The following is a 21,627-nucleotide window of genomic DNA, read 5'->3' on the forward strand; positions in this document are numbered from 1 at the left end:
AAAGTTCAGTATACAGACGGCATATGTACAATTAACATTTAAGTATCATTGTGAAAATAGTTGCAAACTATTCCACTTTTTTCATCCCAATTACCAAGCTGACCTCTGCATAGTAGCAACCATTTTTTTTATGACTTTCCACCAGTTTTCTCACTGACAAATTTTTTCAGTTTCTGTTTTGCAATTTGCACAGCTCCACTGCGAAAATTTAATTTGTTTTGTGCATTTGCCAGAGGCGTTTGTGTGTCATGCATTTTTACACCTTAATTTGCGGCTAATTTGCATATTCTATATGAGTATTTTCGCCTGTTGTGCAATTTTAGTCGCAGTTCTACTTGCCAACTATCTTTATTCACTTTTCCCATTCTGTGTATTTTTTTTTTTTTTTTTTGTTATGCGAAATGTTGTTTGCTTAACAGCTGCACTAATTTTGGTAAAAGTGAAACAAACTACAACATAAATAAACGAGCTTCTTTCTGAATTTGCCTTCTAGATACACTTTCGGATTTCACTATATTCAAAATTGAATTTAAAACAAAATTTGCTGTTGCTTTTTACTAAATTTAGCATATCATAACGTAATGCATAACTGAATAATTATACTATCAATTAGGATACAAAACTCATGCAGTTGAATGATTTATTTTGATAAAAAGTCAATCCGACAACGGTTGTTTTTTTGTTTATCCACGTTGAACAATATTTGTTTATTTCTCATTTTTATACACTTCAATACATTAATTTAATAAATAAATTATGAACTACATCAAATTAAAATACTCGTATATGTACAATCAAATATACGTAAAATTAATTGCAAACAATTTCGAACGGAATTAATAACTTAGCTACAGTAGCATTTAATGAATAATCTTCGAATTGCAACGAATCGAATTGTGACCAACTTGCTTCTTTTTTGTTTTGTACTCGGATAGTTTTGAAACTGCTTTTAAAAATTCGATTAGATGAATTAATTTCATTACATTCATCACTAAAGGCCATCTAAAAATGAATATATCTACCATATGTACTTCTATTTTGCTTAAGGACGGCAGCCTGGCTCGACTTTCACTGCATTTCTATTCGGTGGGGCATAATCTATGATTATCCCAAAGGCCCCTCAAGGTTGATCTAACATGCAACACACGATTAACGTACTTCAAAGACAACCATTGCCCCAGCAACCACACCAGGGTATTTTGCCACCAGTATGGGAGCTAATCGAGATCTTGCGGCGATTGGAACGCATGCTAAAGCTGGTCGAGGACTCGCGGGATGAGCCAAAGCTGTTGGAATTGCGATCGGACAAGGAGGTGACTGTCTCGTGATTGCTGTCCTGGTGGGAATGGTGACTGTGGTGGGGATTGCTGCTGATCAAACTGCTGTGCTGGTGGTGGTGTCCATGGTGGTGATGATGACTGCCACTTGCCCCACCACTTGAGTTGCTGATCCGATGCACATTGTGCACGGTTCCCTCCGAGTGGCGTCGCGAGCACTTTGTCCTGTTGACGGTGGCAGTCATCGGCACTGGATCGCTGCCCTCCTTCCGATGGTGATGGTGGTGAGTGGTGCTGGGTGGGGCTGAGTTGGTGGCTGCAATCTCGGCATGAACCGCAGGCATTGAATTACTATTGGTACGTCGCCGTGCGGAATGTGGAGAGCTTGGCGTACTGTGGCTGATCTGCTTGAAGATCTTAATATTCGGATGGGTCAATACACTGGCTGCCACACTCGTTAAATCGCCACAACTGGCTGTTGTTGTGGGCACCGTGTTCACCGCAGCAACGCTGCCAGCGACAGGCACAGCTGGCTGCTCCTCGCCACATACTATTGAGACCCGGCGAGCCTTTCGCTTGGCCGCTTCGTCATCCTGGCAAAAGGGAACAACACGTATGATTCCGGAATACATTAACCAACGGTTAGGGATAAGTCCTACCTCATTTCCTGCTGTTGCTTCGCTGCCATCCGCTGCCGTCGGCTCAGTGGCCGTGCACTCGACGTCCAGTGAGCGCGTGAGTTGCGATGGTGACGATCGAAAGATGGCTCTTTTGGCCGCCGCCGATGCCAAGGACTTGTACAGATGACTTTTGTTAGGCGACAAGCCAACTGGTGGCGATGGCGGTGGGTCTGTGGGCATGGCTGGACGGCGAGCAGGGGGCAACGGTGGCGGTGGCTTGTTGGGTACATTCGGCTTGGCTGCCACAGGCGGTTTTTGTCCATTCGTTGGAGGCGCCTGCCCTGGTGAACCAGCTGCCTGATTGAGCTGCTCGAATCCAAGATAGGTGCACTTCTCCGGAAATGGGGCCATCGGATCCGGCATATGTGGTGCCGGACTGTCCGTGTGTTCACGTTCAAGCGACCGCGTTCGGCTGGAGAGCTTGCGGCCACTGCTCGTATCAGAGGTGTGACTAGCCGTTGTGGTTGTTGTGGTTCCAGTTGTGACTGTCCCATTCGAGATAGTCGGATTTGTGCCGTCGTACTGCAGATATAGGTTCATCTCGGAGCGATAGGGTTTCTTGGTGATATCCGTGTTGTTGTTCGCCGAGATCAGATTGTCTCGTGACTTACTCTTCTCCAACTGAATGGCTAAAATATCCTCAGATATGGTCTCGATGTCATTAAGTATTGATTCCAGATTCACTGAATCCGTCTAAAATGAGAGTTATTTGCATTAGTCTTGAGGCAGCACAATGGAATGAATGACATTTATATCGCAACAAATCAAAGCAACTAAAAGGATTTTGAGTTTGTGAAAGGAAAACATTTCAAGGGATCATATGATTTATTACAAAAAAAGACAGTTAAAAAGCAGCAATCGACGAGATAATGAAAATATATTTGCAAATTGTTTGAACACATTTCAATATTAAATAGGAAAAACACCCACTTGTAGAGCCAAAGTGACTTACTATTTTATTTTAAGCAACATATCAATTGAAGCAACATGTAAATAAAGGTCTAACATTCAAATTAATTTATTAGGAAGTTTACAACATAACATCAACTACAATTATATTGAAGTAGGAAACTTAATTTTTCTCGCTAAAAAAATATAGTTTCGCATAAAATAGTTTTCGCATATTGATAATTTTACAATATAAGTATAAAGTCTGAAAGTCAATGAAAGGAATAAGAACAAGCAACAAAGGTACAGTCGCGTGTGGACGACTGTGGGAGACCCGCTCCTCATTTTGAATAAAAACATTTCGTAAAAGCATACCAAATTAATATAATATGGTATATACCATGTGTTCAAATTATACCAACTATGAACCAATTTCAGGTGTCGTTTTTTGTCGCACAAAATTATTTCATAAAATATGACGCTGATCAAGAAGATATATTTCATATATACTACATGTGATCGGAGATGCCTTCTCCCTGTTACATACATTTCCTTCAGACATTAAGTTAAAATACCCTTCTACCTTAGGGCTAACGGGTATAAACATTAAAAATACAAATAGAAAATATTCAACTTTCAACTGAAAAAAGCTACTTTGGGATGAGTTTTAAAAAAGGTTTGATATAATGGCACATAAACATTAGGTATCTGATAATGATAAGATTTCCTATGATTTGGGAATAATATTCACTAGAAATGACAAACACATAGAGTATGCATGAAAATGCTCATATAACAATATTTTGAAATAATGAAGATTTTGAAGCTTTTATTGTGAAGTCGATAATGACTGCTGATGATCTGGTGAAAAGATCACCCTCACCTGACTGCCTATATCCGGAATACTGGTATTCGAGGCAACTGTTACAACTGTGCTGCTCGTAAAGCTGTTGCTGGTTGAGACCTTCGTTGCCTGTCGCAAAGGCGATGTTGTTGTTGTTGGTTTTGTAGTATGTGTGGTGACGGTCATCAGTGGCTTTGTCAAGGCAGTGGCCGATATGCAAGTGCTGTGGCAACTCTTTTGTGCGGTTGCGTAGACAGGCTCAACGTTGTGGGTCAGGGGCAGTAGAGACGGACACGGAGATAGGGACGGAAACAGAGTCGGAATCGAAATGGAAGTTGGAGACGAGGGCGCGGAAGCTGACGCTGATACTGGCACTGATTTGGCAGCTGAAGCGGCAGCAGCAGCAGCAAGCGCAGCGGCATAAATATCAACCACACTCCCAGTGCAGACGCCACCCGCAGCCTCCCCATCAACACCTAAGCCGACGGCAGCGGCAACATTCACCACTGCCCGATGCAGAGCGCACTGTTGCGATGGCAGCGACTTCAGCTGTGGTTGTTGCACTACTTGCTGTTGGCATTGGTGCAGGCGCTGCTGCTGTTGGGCGAGGCTGTGGTCGTGGACGTGGGAGTGGGAGTGAGCTTGGCATTTCTGGTGATGCAGCTGGCAATGTGCTCGCGAACGCGAGCGCGAGCGATGGCGTGGACTTACTTGAGGTGAGAGCCGCTGAACAGGACGCTGATATGGCGATGCGAGTGCATTGTTCACAAATATATCCGGTGGCTCACGCAGTGGGGCCGCCGTTTCCAGTGGCGGGGGCGGAGAACCTGGCGGCAGTGCGTCTGGATTCTGATTGGCCAGCTTGGTGTTGAGCTTGAGGCGCGGCTTAATGGGGGCGAAGAAATGCTTGGGGCTGTTGAGCGCTTGTTGCGTTGCGTTTGTGGTTATCGCCACGGTCTCAATGATGCCTCCTCCTCCACCGCCGGCTGTCGTTGCTGGCAAATTGAGGGCCACCTTGGGCAGGGCCTGCATCGTTGATGTGGGCACAAAAGTAGTCAGCGTTGGAGCTGGCACTGGCGGAGGCGGTGACCGTGATGGCGACGAGGCGTTCGAGTACTTCCGCTGCGAAAACGGCGACTGCAGATTGTAATCCCAGCCATTTGTATGCTTCATAGTCTTGCCCGTCGTCGTGCTGGAGCTGGTACCCAGCTCAGGAGTGGGAGTCAGAACTGCAATAGGCAAGCTGTCAGTTGGAATTATCGCCATTTACCGCAAATATTCCTCACCTGTATTGGCGCCCATGTGCTGCTGCAAGATGTTCTCAAAGTAGGAAAGTGGCGGCACCATTGCCTGCAAATCATTTAGCTGATTGGCCACCAGCTCAATGGGTGTCAGTGGCGTTAATGGACCCACCAGACTGGGCAGCGTACTCTGCGAGCCATTGAGATCGGGTGTGCAGATCATCAAATGTTCTGGTGGATGGGACAGCATCATCTCCGGATTGCTGAGTGTCTCCTCCGAGACCACCGAGAGATGATCAAAGTGCATAGGTTGACCCTCTGGCTTTGCTGGAGCGCTACTCTCATTGATCTTGATGTTGGGTTCTTCGGGAGGCAGCGGCGGCTTGATCGGAGCACATGATCCTCCCTCCTGGCAGCACTCATCGCTGCAGTGCCCATCGTCCGCGCAACGACACGTATCACATGAGTCAGAGTCCTGTGAAATTCATTCAAAATGAACGTCTCATCTAATGAAGGCTTATGATTTCAATACTCACATCACTGTTTCCATCACAACCTGCGCTGCCTCTTCCGCCGCCACTGCAGCGACGTCCACTGCCCCCGCTCCCTCGACATCCACCAAACTCATGTTCGTTCAGTTTCGCCTTGAAGCGCTTGTTGAGCCGATCACATTCATCGCGCAGTGTCCAGATCTCTCGACGCAGCTGCTCATTTTCACGCCGTAAACGCTTAATATCTGATTGACCTGCGAATTGTATACAACATCTTTTAATAGAGAGAGCTCCAAACCGTCGTCTAATCCTTGATAGAATCAGGAGATACACTAAGGTAAAGTAATTAATTTCGAACATATAAATTGCAAATGCTCTTTTAAGCATGAAACAAAACACGCACCTAATATAAACTTAAACTAACTAGTAGAGTAGATTTGAATCCTATCGATTCACTAGTTTTGGTCGAAAATCGATTTATTCAGTTTAAAAATCGATCTATTGCCTAAACAGACTGTTTAATTTGGCTAAGATTGTAAAATTATAGTTCCTAAACAAATTAAAAACATATCAATGCTTTGAAAAGATTGATTTGTGAAAATTAAGAATCGTTTTCAGTTCTTATACGCACAATAGACTATAATAGTACCATTAATGGTACTTTCTGCATAATATAATATAACAGATAAAACCTATATAAAGAGATTAGAAGTTTGACAATAATTATTAGGCCAGTATGTCACCTCTAATTCCATTGTTTATGTTTGTCCGACCTGTGATTTGGCAATGAAAACTATGAACACACACTATCTCATTGAAAATATACGTATTTAGATACATATGCACATATATTTATAATATTGTAGGCAGAGGGATTCTATCACTGTCTACGTTTCTTTTATTTTGTTTTGAAGATTTACGTTTTATGAATGTTCTTTGAGTTTATACGCGTTTTTAATTAGATTTTTTATGGTTTTCTGTGTGCTAGCACATTTAGTTTATGATTATTTTCATTTCCTGTTTAAAATATGCCTTTTATTTCCAATCAACACAGTTTTGAGTAGCATTTTAATGTTTTTTTAGGAGATTATTTGATACTCACCTCGTTCAACTTCCGCATTTATGTTGATTGTGCGCAATCTAAGTTCTTCATTTTCGTATATCATGCCACGAGACGACTTCCTGTCCAATCTGTAATCAGGGCAAACAATTAATAATGAAACTAATAGTGCGAAATTAATTAAGAAAATATGCTACAAAGAACAGCTAATATTGCCTTCGTATTGTCAATGGTTGCCATTGTGAACGTGTGCCAAACAGCATTCCGTTCGTGATTTTTAAACAGATTTTTCTTATCAATAACTGCGAATTTATGGGGATATGTTGAGAGAGGGATAGAGATGATGCCTCATCGAATGCTGTAAGTCAACTGAGTTCCAGTTCTGTGATGTTCTTAGCCCAATTATTGGGTCTGTTTTGAGATCTTTCAACACCCGCTAAACATAAATAAATAGTATTAAAGAGACCTAGACAAATAAATGTATAGGCGTCGATTTCGTTAGCTAGGAACGCGTCAGAGATATGAACAATATTTGAAGAAGGTGGAACCTAGCAATAATCTGGAGCAAAAAACAAACCCAAAATAAATAAATAAATTTTGAAAACTTTAATAGCTCAAATAAAAGGGGTGATTTACCCAATTATTTGATTAGATATATGTACATTTATATATGGTACGTCTGTCTGTTTTTAGCTTGCAAATTAAATAATACCCTGATATAAGTAATATTTCGATAATAATAATTTTTCTGGTCTAATCATGCCAATTAAAAGCTATATGCAAATCCCAAATGATCCATAAAAAAGCCTCTACAAATTTTCCATAACTAACACTGTTTATTATTTTTTCGAACAAAAAAAAAATAAGCGCGTGAATTTATTTTTGACACTGCCGTCTGAACAATTTTGAAAAACTGCCGACCTGTTAGACCAACTGCCACTGATCTAAGCATGTGGACGCCCTGCTGATAGCATTTTTAACGCGAATGTCTTCGAATCTGCTTGACTGTTTGCTGTATTCGTTTATTTTTTTGTGTGTCGTTCTTTGAGGGGGAGAGAGAACTGAGAGAAACGCAATTTATAATCGTGTGTCCCACTCTCTACTATTGTGACTAAATTTGGCGCACCCAGCACCTACAAGAATGACAGGGTATACGAGTTTTTAGGAAATGTTGGTACATTTTAAATTTGTTACCAATGGCAAGGTATAGCATAGTCGACCACTTCTCTTCACATAAATCGCTATGCGCATGGTTTATTTTAATATTGTTGGAAAACCAAATAATTAAAATCAGACGTGTGTGCCTTACTTTAAAATATCCCATACAAATATTTTTAGTCCGAATTTTAGAAAATGACATAAACAGATATTTATTGTAATTAAAATGTAATAACTATAATTATAATATTTTATTATTTCATTTAAATGTATTCAATGATTGACTATTTATACATATTATAATTCCATGCTCTTTATTGAAATCACAGATTCTAGCTTGTCTTTACTGTTGGCAACCGACAATTCGAGATCAAGAACCCTGCTTTGCTGAATATGCTTTCAAAATCGCAGGACATCGCATCGGTACACAGTAGTCTAAAGCACAAAATTCTAAAAAACGAATCGTATCGAATAATGTATTGTGTCTAACGTCAATGTTCTGTTAAATCTCAATTTACCGATCAGTTTATCACTTAATATTAATATAAACTAGCGTAGTGTAAACATTCTTTAATTTGCAGAATACATTTTTATACCCGCTACCCATAGGGTAGAAGGGTATTATAACTTTGTGCCGGCAGGAAATGTATGTAACAGGTAGAAGGAGGCATCTCCGACCCTAAAAGTATATATATTCAATCAGCGTCAACAGCCGAGACGATATAGCCATGTCCGTCTGTCCGTCCGTCCGTATGAACACCTAGATCTCAGAGACTATAAGAGATAGAGCTATAATTTTTTTCGACAGCATTTGTTATGTTTGCACGCAGATCAAGTTTGTTTCAAATTTTTGCCACGCCAACTTCCGCCCCCGCAAATCAAAAAAATCGAATAACAAGCGTAACAAGCGAATTTTGGTATATACAATAACTATTATAGTAGTTATGATTCCTGAAAATTTGGTTGCGATCAGATAAAAATTGTCGAAGTTATAGAAATACTTTTGTCAGGGCAAAAACGCCTACTTACTAGGGGTCTAATTTGCTTTGGCCGACAATCTGGTATATTGTGCCGTCTATGGTATATTTTGAATGGGGTATCGATATATCAAATATACCGTTTGGTATTTTTTTAGTATTTTTAGTATATTTGGTATATTTTTTATAATAATACCCCAAAATATATTTTTAGTATTTTTGTAGTATAATTGGTATGTTTTGAGAATAATACCGCAAAATATATTGCTTTTATTCAAAATGGGTAGCGGGTATCTCACAGTCGAGCACTCGACTGTAGCTTTCTTACTTGTTTCATTTATGAACAGTGAACAACTAAACTTATTAAGTTCGTTTGAGAACATGATACATACATACAACATATGCACACCAATTACTAAGTTTGTTTCTTAAATCGTAGGACATATGTATTTAACAAGCTGAGAGAAAATTTCTAGGCTCTGAAGCACATACTCCACGAATCTGAAAACCATTTTGAATTACAAAGTCAAAGGTTGCAAAATTGGTAAAATTCCAAATGCATCAATTAACAAGTCTAGAGTATTAGCGTATGCATTGGTAAATATCGTATAGTAGGACAAGGTACACTTGTGATATTATTTTAAAATTTTGGAAACAAATTTGTTGGTAGATATTCGTTATTATTTATTATGTACTTATTATTATTCTCTTGTTTTTAGGCAAGAGTCGCTAGAGATCATACTCGAATAAATTCACAGATGTCTTCCGATATAATAATATCGATAGATTTAAACTTAACATATTAACAGCATAAGTGTTCAGCTTTTGCCAGTATCAGATTAGCTGTCAGTTCTGTTATGCGACAAAATTAAAACTATTTGAAAATTTATTTAATATACAAATCTGATGACTTGAAACCCTAAAGAAATCCGTATCTAATTAGGTTTCCAATATATTGTACAGGGTACGTTAATCTTTCCACTAAAATGATATCATATCGTATAAACGATTATATTGTTTTTAAAAATTATGGTTTATTTATTAAATTTATAAAGCCTATTACATACATAAATACTTAAAACTTATTACGATAATGTTCAATATACAATAAAGTAATAAATTGGAAACGCAAGTTCACATTGTGCCAATATAAATAAAAAAATGAACTAGTTCCGTTCCGAAAGAGCTACGATGCAACCCTAGACACGATGATCTATTTTTAAAATACGAGAGGGAATGCGTGAGCGTTTCTTGTGAATAGAAAAGCGTATCGATAAAAGTGTATGATCGATATATAGAAAAACAAATGGCAGTTTAATTCATAAAATGTGATGTTGATTTGGAAAATAGGAGAATGAACCATATGAAAACAAACGTTTGCTGAAAATATCGAGTAAACTTTTAGCAATATGTGTAACATCAACTTGAACAATGCGCATGACTCGATGATAAACAATAAACTTTTATTTATATTTGTTTTTAGTTCTGCTTGGGGCGAACAATGTTTATTTTACGATCACTAAAGTGTATGCATATTAGAAATTTTAATGACTTTTAATATTAATCGATACCAGGTCATCGCGAGCCAGATGTTCGTAAAAGAAAAATGTGAATGTGCATGTGAGGAAAATAAGAAAAACTTTGGAGAACTGCTTACTTTGCGGACTTCTCGGAACGCTTGTTACTCTTGCGACTTCGATCATATTGGGTTCGAGAGCTTTTCGCGCCTTTCATTGAAAACAATCAAGTTTTTAACAAATAATATATTTATTGTCACACAATACACATAGTCCTATGAACGTGTTGAGCTTCATACACAGAATATCCACGTTTATTTTTCTTAACTTTTGTGAAAAGTTGTACTAATTTGTTTATTTCGTGTTTAACATTGTACACAATTATTTTTGGGATAATACTTTAAACAATATGAAAAATTAGATAACAACAGAAATTTCACCGCAACGAAACAAGAAATGTGTTCGTATTGCAATACCGCACGAGTCGGCAATAAGCAGAAAACTGACAGTTGGGCGAGATCAGTGTTGGCCAAAAACAGGCGACTACAACAACAGAATAGAATAAAAGCAACAAACGAACAACGCCAACGACTGGCATTGAATGCCGCCAAGAGCAACAAGCTCTGCCTATGACGGCCACTGGCTCAATTTTTAATAAAACTAAAAAAAAGCAAAAAAGAAAAAAAAATTAATAGAAGAAAACTGTGAAAAGTTTCATAAAGCAAATGCGGAGGGTAAATCTTAAAAGCACTACCAGTATCAACAAATCATCGTTCTCAATGAAATGTGCGCATGCTGCTCAGAGATTAAATATAAAAAGGAAAAACCTATGCATAACAATGCTGAGCATCGACTAAGACATGCTCTATACACCTTGATCTGCCAAATTATTGTTACAAATGTTACAAATTTAAAGCAAATTGACGTTCTAAACCAAAGTACAGAAATAGTTTTTGCTGTTTCAATAGATAAAAAAGTTATGAAAATTGTTGTACATTTTAAAATCAATTCACTAAATATTGACTACTTCATTGCATTCTTTAAAAAAAAATCACAGAAAACGATTTCACAGCATAGAGTACAAGAGACAATTTAAAGGGTATGTATATAAAAATCCACAACATTTAATTTTTCTGAAAAAGCTTTTTCAAACATACATATGTATGTATGTATTCTTAAACATAAATACAATACATTGCGTACACAATTTGTATACAATGTAAGTTGTGTGCTTTACTATTTGAACTAATATAATTAAAATAAATTTCAAACCAGATACATATTAAAATTGATATTAATCGTTCTATGAATAATTAATAAATGTAAATTCATGTAAATGCTTTACAAAAACTGTATCTAAGACCAAATTGAATTTATTTATTACCATTGGTTAAATGTCATTTACGATTTGCATTTTTATACACATTGTATGTATTATTGCTTGTTTTGGTTACAAAAAAAAAAAATTAAAAAATGTAGTAAATTTAATCAACCCATTAATCGGATTGAACGCATGGTTTGGTTTATGTCTGAAAGTATGTTTTTTGCCCATTTACAATTCGATTACAATTACTAAAGGACAACAGAAATGAATTTATTTTAACAATAAGCAGCAGATACTACAAAATTGCAACTGCACCGCATTTACAATTAATTTTACAGCTGAGCTACCGAGATCAAATTAAATAAGTTCGTAAATTATTCAGCAATCTTTTTTTCCAATAGCAAAACGTAATATTTCCACAGGGTAATTATCGGCATTGTCGAAATTACGCTACGCGTTGCCAAAAAATATCAATTCTGAAATAGGTGTCTGAAATGTGTCAGTGTCAGTGACTGGCTAAATATAAATATGTGTAAGTGGCGCAAATTAAAATCATCTTAGACGCCTACGCAAATTCATCTCACAATAGCACCCACGTCTACGTAAAACAATCGTCTGTTATCTAGGATCAAATGAATGAAATAAAGCAATTTGCAGTCTGATTTGAGCCCATTGATCATACCTAAAAAAAAAATCATACACACAAATATATCTACGCCACGTGAAATACGAGGGCAACTACAACGATTATTCAAATGTAAAGAATAATTCATACCGGCTAACCGATTTCTTATATGTCAACCCTCGTGAATAAAATATAAAGGCAATTATTTATTTACTATATAATGTAAAGTTCGCAGGGGTAACCTCGGCACACATAAATAATATTTTTCGTTTGTGTTTGCTTATGCAAATGTGTGAATTTAAATTATTTATCAGCCATTAAAAAATTAGCCGAGGTTATGAGGGCCAATTAATAACAATAAAAAAAACCTGACTTTTTTTTCTCATTTTTTTGGTTGACAAAATTTGTTTCTAAACTAATCGCGTCTGTCATTTCATTTGCTATTTTCCATTGTTTATTTTTATATCAATTTGAGAGAGACAGCATAATCCTGGCAAACGAGTATTTTAATATTATTTAAATTGTGATAGAATGAATTGCATTCCTTATAAGCTGTCAGCTTTCAACTGACTATTGAAATAATCAATAATATCAACAGTTGGAGAAGAATATGGAAATTAATTTAATTTTGTTTGTTATACGTATAAGCTGTCACTTTTCAATGGACTGTTAAAATAATAAACAAAACCAATATCTGCAAAAATATTGAACATCATTTTAATTTTGTTGACATATCATTATTAAAATTGGCTTCACAATTATTTTTACTTTTTTTATTTGCCATTGCTTTCCTCATTCCAAATGAAACCAAAAGCACAATGCGAAAGTTTGTCGATATTAAGTTAGCAACTAAACTCTTATACAGTACGAGTATAAGAGAATATATAAGAATAAACTTTGTGAAGATAAAAGCTTTCTTGAGAACTGATATTTCCGGTAATATCACCGAGCTTTTCACTGCTTTAGAATGCTTCCGCTGATCGAATCTTCCAACCGTTTGTTGAGCTTTTGAATTACCATTCTTATCAATAGATGGACTGAGTATAAAGATACATACATATATAATCGTATATAGTTTGGTTGAGTTACCTGCTATTTAGCTTATAGTGGGCATGCCGTCTTCGTTCTCGGAGCATAGTCGTGTTTAGTTTTCCGCATATGAAAGAAAAACCAACAAAACAAAAGAAAAGCAAAAGGCACATAAAGTAAAAAACAAAAGGAAAACAAAACATAACAAAAATAGTATCAAAAAAACGCAACAAGAAAATTACACGAATTATTTTCGTTTGTTATAAATGTGTGCGGGAAAGACGTGTAAACATTATGATTTAAAATTTCCATAATTTGTTTCTTTTGTTTTCCTTCAATTCTTGTTTCTCCTACTAGCTTTGTGTGTGTGCTGTTTGAATACTCGAGAGTGTATTTATTTAGTCAAAAACCAAGTGTGTAAGCGCATATTGTTAGTGAGTTACTTGTTATTGATCTAAAGTAAATAAAAATGAAAAAGATTGAGAAACTTTGCAGTTGCATCTGCACGCAAAACATTTTGAGACATGTAGAATATTAATGAATAATATTTTAATATTCTTGAACATTGCCTTAGCTTGCATATAGTTCATAGTGCCCGCCTATCTGTCTCAAACACAATACCCATGTCTAAGCATAAAATTATGTATACGTGTGTAAAATAATATGTAAATATATTTGTATATGTTAACACGCAGCTGCTTTCAGCAGTAGAAACAGGCGCCACACAATGGCATTTTTCCAACGCAGTAACCCCTTCTCGTCCCACAACAATAGTGGAGACAATAACAAGTGTGGGACACAAGGAATGGCGGCTGTATGTGAGGTCGTGAAGCATTTTGTTCGCAAGGGTCGAGAGAGACAAAGAGAAAGAAAGAGAGGGAGGGAGAGAGAGAGAGAAAGCAGCATAATCTGCCAAAGCAATTGATTTATCGATTAAGTTGTCAAGTGCTCATTGTCATCATTCATCAGTATTTGCATATGTTACTATCAAGAACTGCTCCAACGACAGTCTCAACAGACGCATGGAGGAACAAATTTTCATTGCCTCTGCTCTGATTAAATAATTCATACATTTTAGCAGAGCTACATTTAATACCAAAAACGAAAGGACTTCTTTCTCCAATTTTCTATTATCCCTTTTTTTTTGTATATTAATAAAATCGTCTGCTTTTGTTAAATTATTGAATAAATTCAAGTACCATGCATTTTTATTTTAAATAAGTTTGAATTCCGCTTTCAGAATTATTCCATTTTTGAGAATATGTTGTCATATTAAATTCAATGATTAAATGTATCAAAAATTTTCGGCAGACAACTATCAATAGAATACGAGTATATTTACGACTTAAGTGCTACATATAGTTACTCCAAAAAATACTTACAAATACACCACATTATAAAAACTTTAAATTTGTCTTGTTTAATGCTGAGTAAGAAAGCTTGCGAATAATTTTTTTGGCTATAGGATAATTGTCATTCAATCATTAAATATATATACATTTTAAATGTAATAAAATGAAAAAAAAACGTTTAAATTGAATAAATTTTCAATTTTTATTCATTTTTGTAAAAACTAAGTTTAAGGTTTTTATTTAACAGTTCGTATTGGAAAAAAAAAACACTTTAATTTAAAATTGGGTTCTATGGAGAGGCCAGCGAACTGACAGATGGTCGAATAAATGATGCCGATCAGATTATTCGGAGAGTTTACTCGTATTTACAGTATAAAAAGAGATCAACCAACTAAATAATAAGAGGAATCATAAATATAGACTATTTTCCGTTTCATCAACACGTATTCAAAGGGCGAGCCTAGGTTTAATTAGCTCAGAACGGAATTTATAAACGTACAGCAATCCAATTGAAATGGTCCCACCAATTATGGTTTGATTTTAATAGTCAAACACTTTGGCAGATTTATGATTATTTATAAACTTACTCAGTATCGTAATAAGAACTCATAAATAAGTGTAAACACGCGTATTCAATTAATTGGTTTATCCAATTAATGCTTCGATGAGAACAACAATTAGCATGCCTTTTGAGGAAAACAATGTTCAACTCGTAAAGAGTTTACGAAGAATTCTTCAGGTTATTACTTGGGCACTCGCGCATGCTCGGCATATTTCAAATAAGTGGATCATAAACCGAATTTATAAATAAATATGTGCCCAGACAAAAATAAGTCTGGAGCGACGGCGACGACCGGTCGATACACCTTCACATTCACAACGACGAACGAACTCGCTGCCAATGCAGAGAGATGCAGTCAAAGATCTAGTGGCTACATATGTTAGATGCAGATACGTAGCTAGTAGATATCCAAGACACAAAAAGAGGTCTCTGTGTGGGGCAAAGGCCTAGCGCGGCACGAACACTGACGGATACGGATATTCATACGTTGTGGCCTAGGAGGCACGCGACTGATAACTGCACCGCTGCGTCTGCTGAGGCAACCACTTCGCGACGACGCACGCCGCTTCAGATTTGAATATATGTATGTATATATGTATATATATTTATATTTTGTGTGTATAAGCGTATGTGCGTGCTGTTGTTTCTCATGTTAAATAATTGCGTATACATTTTATTCGTTGTTGCTCATTTTGTGGCTGAGCTACGCGCTCATAAAGAAAAGCGCATGAGGTTGGCGGCATTCGCATACGACGTGCCAATTCAGTGACGGAATGTGCGTGCGTTTCCAAGTCAAATTTACATCCATGCGTTAGCTAAACTACAACAAATTGAGAGCAAGAACGAACTCACAGGCGCTCGCACTAATGCACAAAAAATACACACGCATATTGAATGGTATGCGAGTGTGCATGACCAAAAACCAAATGCACAGCTCAAATCCGAGTAAAAAGAGAAAGAAATCATGCCAAAAAAAAACGTTTGCAAGTTTTTTAGCTGTTTATTTTCCATTGGCCTAGTGCTTGTTGAGCGATGCAGTTGGTATTCATGACTTCTGGCTAGAACATCAAATCATTTTATTACGCCTATTTTTGTACTCATCGCTAGCCAAAGACTAGACGGGCATAAAAACTTTGCGCCAATAGAAGATTTATGTAACAAGCATGAAGAGATATTTTGGATTTTATGATTAGCTTGAGTAGTCGATATTGTTTCAATAACGACATGGCGTATTTGAAGTCTATGCACATAAAATAAGATTCCAATGATCCGTTTTCAATAAATTGTGGAATTGTGAAAGTTTAATTACTTATGTTTGCTTATTATACATTAAAATCGAACATAAAGGAAAATTATAAAGAACAGCGCTCGACTTTGAGATTCATTAACCATACCAAATTAATATATTAAAAAATACAAAAATAGAAAAAGTATTACTTACTCCTACAAAATACTACTTAAATATACCAAATCAAAATATTGAAATACTAAAAAATAAAAAATACTAAAAAAAATACTACTATATATTTTGTACAATAATATAAAAGCTACCCCCATTTTAAATAAAAGCAAAATATTGCAGTATTATTCTCAAAATATACCAAAAAATACTAAGAATGTGTCAAATGGTATATTTGGTATATTGATATGATCCTATATTCAACATATGCAGCCGAAAATCATTATATCTCTATGTCTTATAATCTTGAGGTCTAGGTGTTCACACGGACTTACGGACATCGCTATATCGTCTCGGTTGTTGACGCTGATCAAGAATATATATAATTATGGGGTCGGAGATGGCTTATTTACCTGTTATATACATTTTCTGCAGGTTATATTTACGTTCTGAATCCCTTATCTTGTGATTTATTCGCCTTCTAAATACTCGAATAAATTTATTTATTTTTAACAGGGAATTGGATCTGCAACACGTAGCTAAGCTAAAAATTCTGTCGGTTTGACAATAAAATCAAAAACAAACAAATTTATAAATATTTATCGCCCCCATGAACTCCTCTTTGAAACGGAAGCATTAAGTAGGCTTTCAATGTGCCTGTCGGATGCTTGTTGCAGTTAAAGTTATTAATAGAATTAATGACTTTTGGAAAGTATCGAAAGTATGAACTGGATCATTAATGTGACACTATCATTAATTTCATAGATTTTAGCTGTCTTCAGGCATTGACTGGACGGCAGATATTAGCAATAAATTAGCTATTTGAAGTGTTTTGTATTTTGTTCATAATTTAATTGTTACTTTGAAACTTAAAGACAACACGAGCAGCCATTTTTTTTTTTTTTGAATATTTAAAATCCACTAAAATATTTATTTAGTGCGATTTAAATAAGTGTGATTGGCGTAACACATTTATTTATTTGAAACGTGTCAAAATTTCAACTTAATTAGATTCTTGCCAAACAAATGGTCTGTTTACGTTTTGTTGCCTGACATTTTTCTGACTCTGAAGCTTAATGTAGATATTTATGCATGTGCGTGTGTGGAAAGGTGAGCGCGAAGATCCACCACAGTCTATTTTAATAATCTCTTTTGCTCTTGCAACCTCAAGTCCATTTTTGTGACTCACTCGTCTCATGGGGCAGCTGTAAAGTTGGCCAACATTCCAGCCGAACGAAATGTGCATCAATAGCAGCAATAGTAAACAATATAATTTGTCTGCCATATGACTGAATGATATATATTTACTTGTACCCCCAAGTACAAGTAACACTCAATCTGGAATTTGGACATTACTCAAGCCATTCAATTCGCTTTACTCTGTTTCTCAAGACATTTTGTAAATAATTTCCAAAATAAAAACAATGCGTCACACTGTTGTTGGCAGTGCTAATTGAAGCGATCCAACCGAAAGACATTAAAAACACCAATGTATTCACATATTCCATATGTTGAACTTGCGATACCCTTGCCAGACGTGACCTTATTCGATTGTTAACAAAGCAAGTAAAAAAGCTACAGTCGAGTATCTTCGTCTGTGAGTTACCAGCTACCCATTTGGGGAAAAAATCATATTTTTAAAATATACCAAAAATGTACCGCAAAAATACTTATTATTTCTATATTGTTCTATACTTATTATTTCTATATTGTTCTACATTCGAAATATACCATATACTAAAAATATACTAGATTGTTAGCCAAAACAGTTGAGACACGATTATTATTATTGATAATTAAAATATCTTATACATTTTGTATCTGATCGCAACAAAATTATATCTCTATCTCATATAGTTTTCATTGTCTCAGCTTTTGATGCTGATCAAGAAAATATATACTTCATAGGGTCGGAGATGCCTCCTTCTGCCTGTTATATACATTTCTTTCCAGGCCCAAAGTTACTCTATAGGCATCGGGTATAAAAAGAAAAGAGAATATACCCTTTGTTAGGGTATTTGACTCAGCGGGAATTTCGTTCAATTGATTCGATTTCGGGTTCTATTTCCTTGTGGAGGAGGCTGCGATCAAGGTGGCGGAAGCAAAATCAATTTAATTATCGAAAATTAGCAGAGCACAGTTTTCCAGTCATAAAATAATATACGAGATTATTGTTGTTGTTTTTGTTATTGATTAAACAGGGGAAAATAACGCATTGCTAGCATTTGGGGGTTCATTGTTCCGATGGTGCTTTTTATGAGCGTAAATGAAATTCAAATAAGTTTTTCAAGCATGTTCCCTTATTATTTCTTGCGCTGCCAATTGTGAAAAAACCAAATCGTGATAATCACGATGAAATATACGCTATGAATTCAACTGAATTAAATGAAAAGTTCCAGTAAAACAAATTGAATAAAAACCTCAATTTTACTCGGCCGATTGACAATTTGTCGGCCAAAAAGCTAAAATAATGTGTTGTCCAATTAAAATAAATTTCAATAAATTTTCTTTTGATGCCAAAGACAAATTTGTCCAGCTGTGCAGCCGGATAATCGAACATTGACCGCCGTCTGTCCTCGTTTAATTAGCCATATAATAAATTCATTGGAAAATTGTGTGCGGCTCAAATGAAACAAAAAAACACAAAAATTAATTTTTAAACGATTTCAAGTACATTCTACGGCGTAATTGAAATAAATCCCGTAATGCTTTTAAACATTGTTGCGAATCGCAATCAACTGCCAGAAGAAATTTTCATTAGCAGCAGACTTAATTACAGGTAAACACATTGATCAGCATTAAGTAGAGACACACGCGAATGAAAGCATTCAAATAGCAATTTCAAATTTGATCAATTCACAATTGTTATATATCCAAGAGACCCCAATCTTTCGCATTTAGTTCATCCATCGCTTATTTATTTATTTTATTATCAATTTGCAATTTTCCTTATGTGGTTGTTTCTTTGCCAAGTTTATGATCTTGAAAATTATTGGTGTTATTAAAAAATATAGAAAAAATAAAGAAAAGTGGTCCGAAGTTAATTGAGACATAAATCTCCTGTAGATGCAAACAAAGTGTTAGAGAATTTTATGCGCTTACAAACTTGGAATAGAATTGAACTATTAAAAAAGCTAAATAAACGATGCTCTTCGAGTATTTAAAGTGTGTGTATTGTGTAAGTAAGTCATAATAATTTAATGCAACGTACTTGATTTTGTTGGCGATGAGCTTTGCGTTGATTTCCGCTGATTGCCGTCACTATGATCGCCGTTACTGCCGCTGGCGCGTCCGCTAATTAAATTGTCGTCCAAGGAAATGCCGTCGAGCCAATGCATGACATTATTTCACTTAGCTAAACTTTTGTTTCGGGGTTGTGTTATCAGTTTTATACCACAAAAAATGCACATTCACATATTTGTCACATTCGAAGCATTTCACTTGTCAACGTTTTAGATTTTCTTACTCACGGCGAGAATAATGTAAATTTACCAGCAACAAGTCGTGTCTAGTTGGGCAGTTTCGATTGTTTTGACAGCGTTGTATCGTATGTACACACGAGTATTGTGTAGCGTATCGCTTGATGCGCTTTCAACACGCATACGCCTAGTGCACCCGTATAATTAGCACATTGCACTTTCAACAACATTTTTTTTTGTAGCGCAGAACACACGCAATTTATTACTTATTTCCAGTTGCACTGTGTGGCTGTGATTGCCGCAACTGCTATTGCAGTTGCAATTGCATTTCAATTAAAACAAAATATATTTTTAGAGCAATCGCGAGACAACAAGAAAACAGCAGCAGCGACGACGACGACGACAACGACAACAACGACACGACTTTTTGATAATTCCAATCGATTTTGCTGCTGTCTCTTGCATTTGTCGATTTGCCTGCTAACTTGTTGTTGGCCCGCTGGCTAACCGGCTGCTTCTGCTGGCCCTGCTGCTTCGACTTGTGCTTCAGCCCGCGACTCTGACTGACACGCCGGACGCTGACCGGGCAGCGGCTGTTGCTATTGCTGTTGCTATTGCTGTGGCTGCGGCTGCGACTGTGGCTGTGGCTGAGGCAATGTCTGTGGGCAGCGGCGTCTGTGGCGCGTTTCCAATCGCTTCGCACGTTATTGTTTCCATTGTGTTCGATATTTGTGTTTTCTTCTACTCTTGTTATTTGTACATACTCGTACACAAATGAGTCTGCGTATGTAAATGTATTTGTATATAAGTTCGCTTCAATTTATTGTACCTTTCAGTGTGTGCGTGTGTGTGTGTTTTGTATGTTTTGTGTTTATTTTATACATGCTCGAAATGTTTTCTAGTATTACGCTATGCCCTCCATTCTGCTCACCCTTTAAAGACGGAAAAGGCCGACAAACCCGCAGACAGTCTGATTGGGTCGTCGTCGTCGTCGACGTCGTCGAAGTTCTGGCCAATTTCCTTTTAGACTTGTCGGGACATAAACATACGAATTAGCATTTGGCATTCGCATATTCCTACCTGCTGCTGCCTACGTATTCAATGAGAATTCATTGCGAACAAGTGTTCGTAGTATATCGAAGGCTACACATGAGACTGCATCCCACGTTAACCACAAATCTATATACTTGCGGCAACTTTCACATCTAAGTTTATCCCGAATGTGTTTTAAAATAATAAAATACTCGCGGCATTCTATCAGGTATCCCATTTAGTTATTTGCATCTTACTCATTCTCTCAGCGTGATTATTTGTTTAACAGTCAGTTTGTATAAATAATTCGAAGCAGTTGATCAAATGATCGACTATCTTCGACTTGTTGGTTGTTTGTTTGTGGGAAACCACCAAATTTCACAAACGATTTCCAATTAACTATAAAATGTACTGCTTTCGTAAACATTTAAAAGGTAATTTACATCATTAGTTAATCATTTGTGACGTCTCTATATATAACCTAGCTACTGTCCTCAAATTCTGTGCATCTATCGATGAAAATATATTTGTTTATAATTTTATGTCGATCAAGAAATAATTTATCTCTTTTTATACCCGCTACATATAGGGTAGAAGGGTATTATAGGTATGTGCAGGGCCCTATAAAGTATATATATTCCTGATCAGCGTCTGCAGCCGAGATGATATAGCCATGTCAATCCGTCTGTCTGTCTGTCCGTATGACAGACTGTCAATCTGGTATATTTTGTACTCTATGGTATATTGTATTT

At 36.5% G+C, this 21,627-nt stretch overlaps 1 protein-coding gene across 7 annotated transcripts; it reads right to left on the reverse strand.

The window, feature by feature from the left end:
• Positions 1–686: 686 nt before the first annotated feature.
• On the reverse strand, positions 687–20,602 carry LOC117574850 (mucin-17). Of its 7 annotated transcripts, none has more exons than XM_034258849.2 (8): positions 19,636–20,602; positions 13,172–13,208; positions 6,524–6,612; positions 5,467–5,675; positions 4,976–5,405; positions 3,729–4,918; positions 1,937–2,650; positions 687–1,870 (listed from the first exon to the last, which is right to left on the reverse strand). In XM_034258849.2, the coding sequence occupies exons 1-8, from the start codon at positions 19,760–19,762 to the stop codon at positions 1,160–1,162; spliced, it is 3,507 nt and encodes a 1,168-aa protein (XP_034114740.2). In that variant the 5' UTR covers positions 19,763–20,602; the 3' UTR covers positions 687–1,159. The 7 variants fall into 7 exon arrangements, with proteins under 7 accessions (XP_034114740.2, XP_034114752.1, XP_034114750.2 ...); XM_034258861.2 differs by having other exon boundaries at positions 4,401–4,918; positions 19,636–20,597; XM_034258859.2 differs by lacking the exons at positions 13,172–13,208; positions 19,636–20,602 and adding an exon at positions 16,838–16,986.
• Between the last annotated feature and the right edge of the window lie 1,025 nt (positions 20,603–21,627).

The sequence above is a fragment of the Drosophila albomicans genome, chromosome 2R (genome assembly GCF_009650485.2).
Source record: "Drosophila albomicans strain 15112-1751.03 chromosome 2R, ASM965048v2, whole genome shotgun sequence".
Lineage (NCBI taxonomy): Eukaryota > Metazoa > Arthropoda > Insecta > Diptera > Drosophilidae > Drosophila > Drosophila albomicans.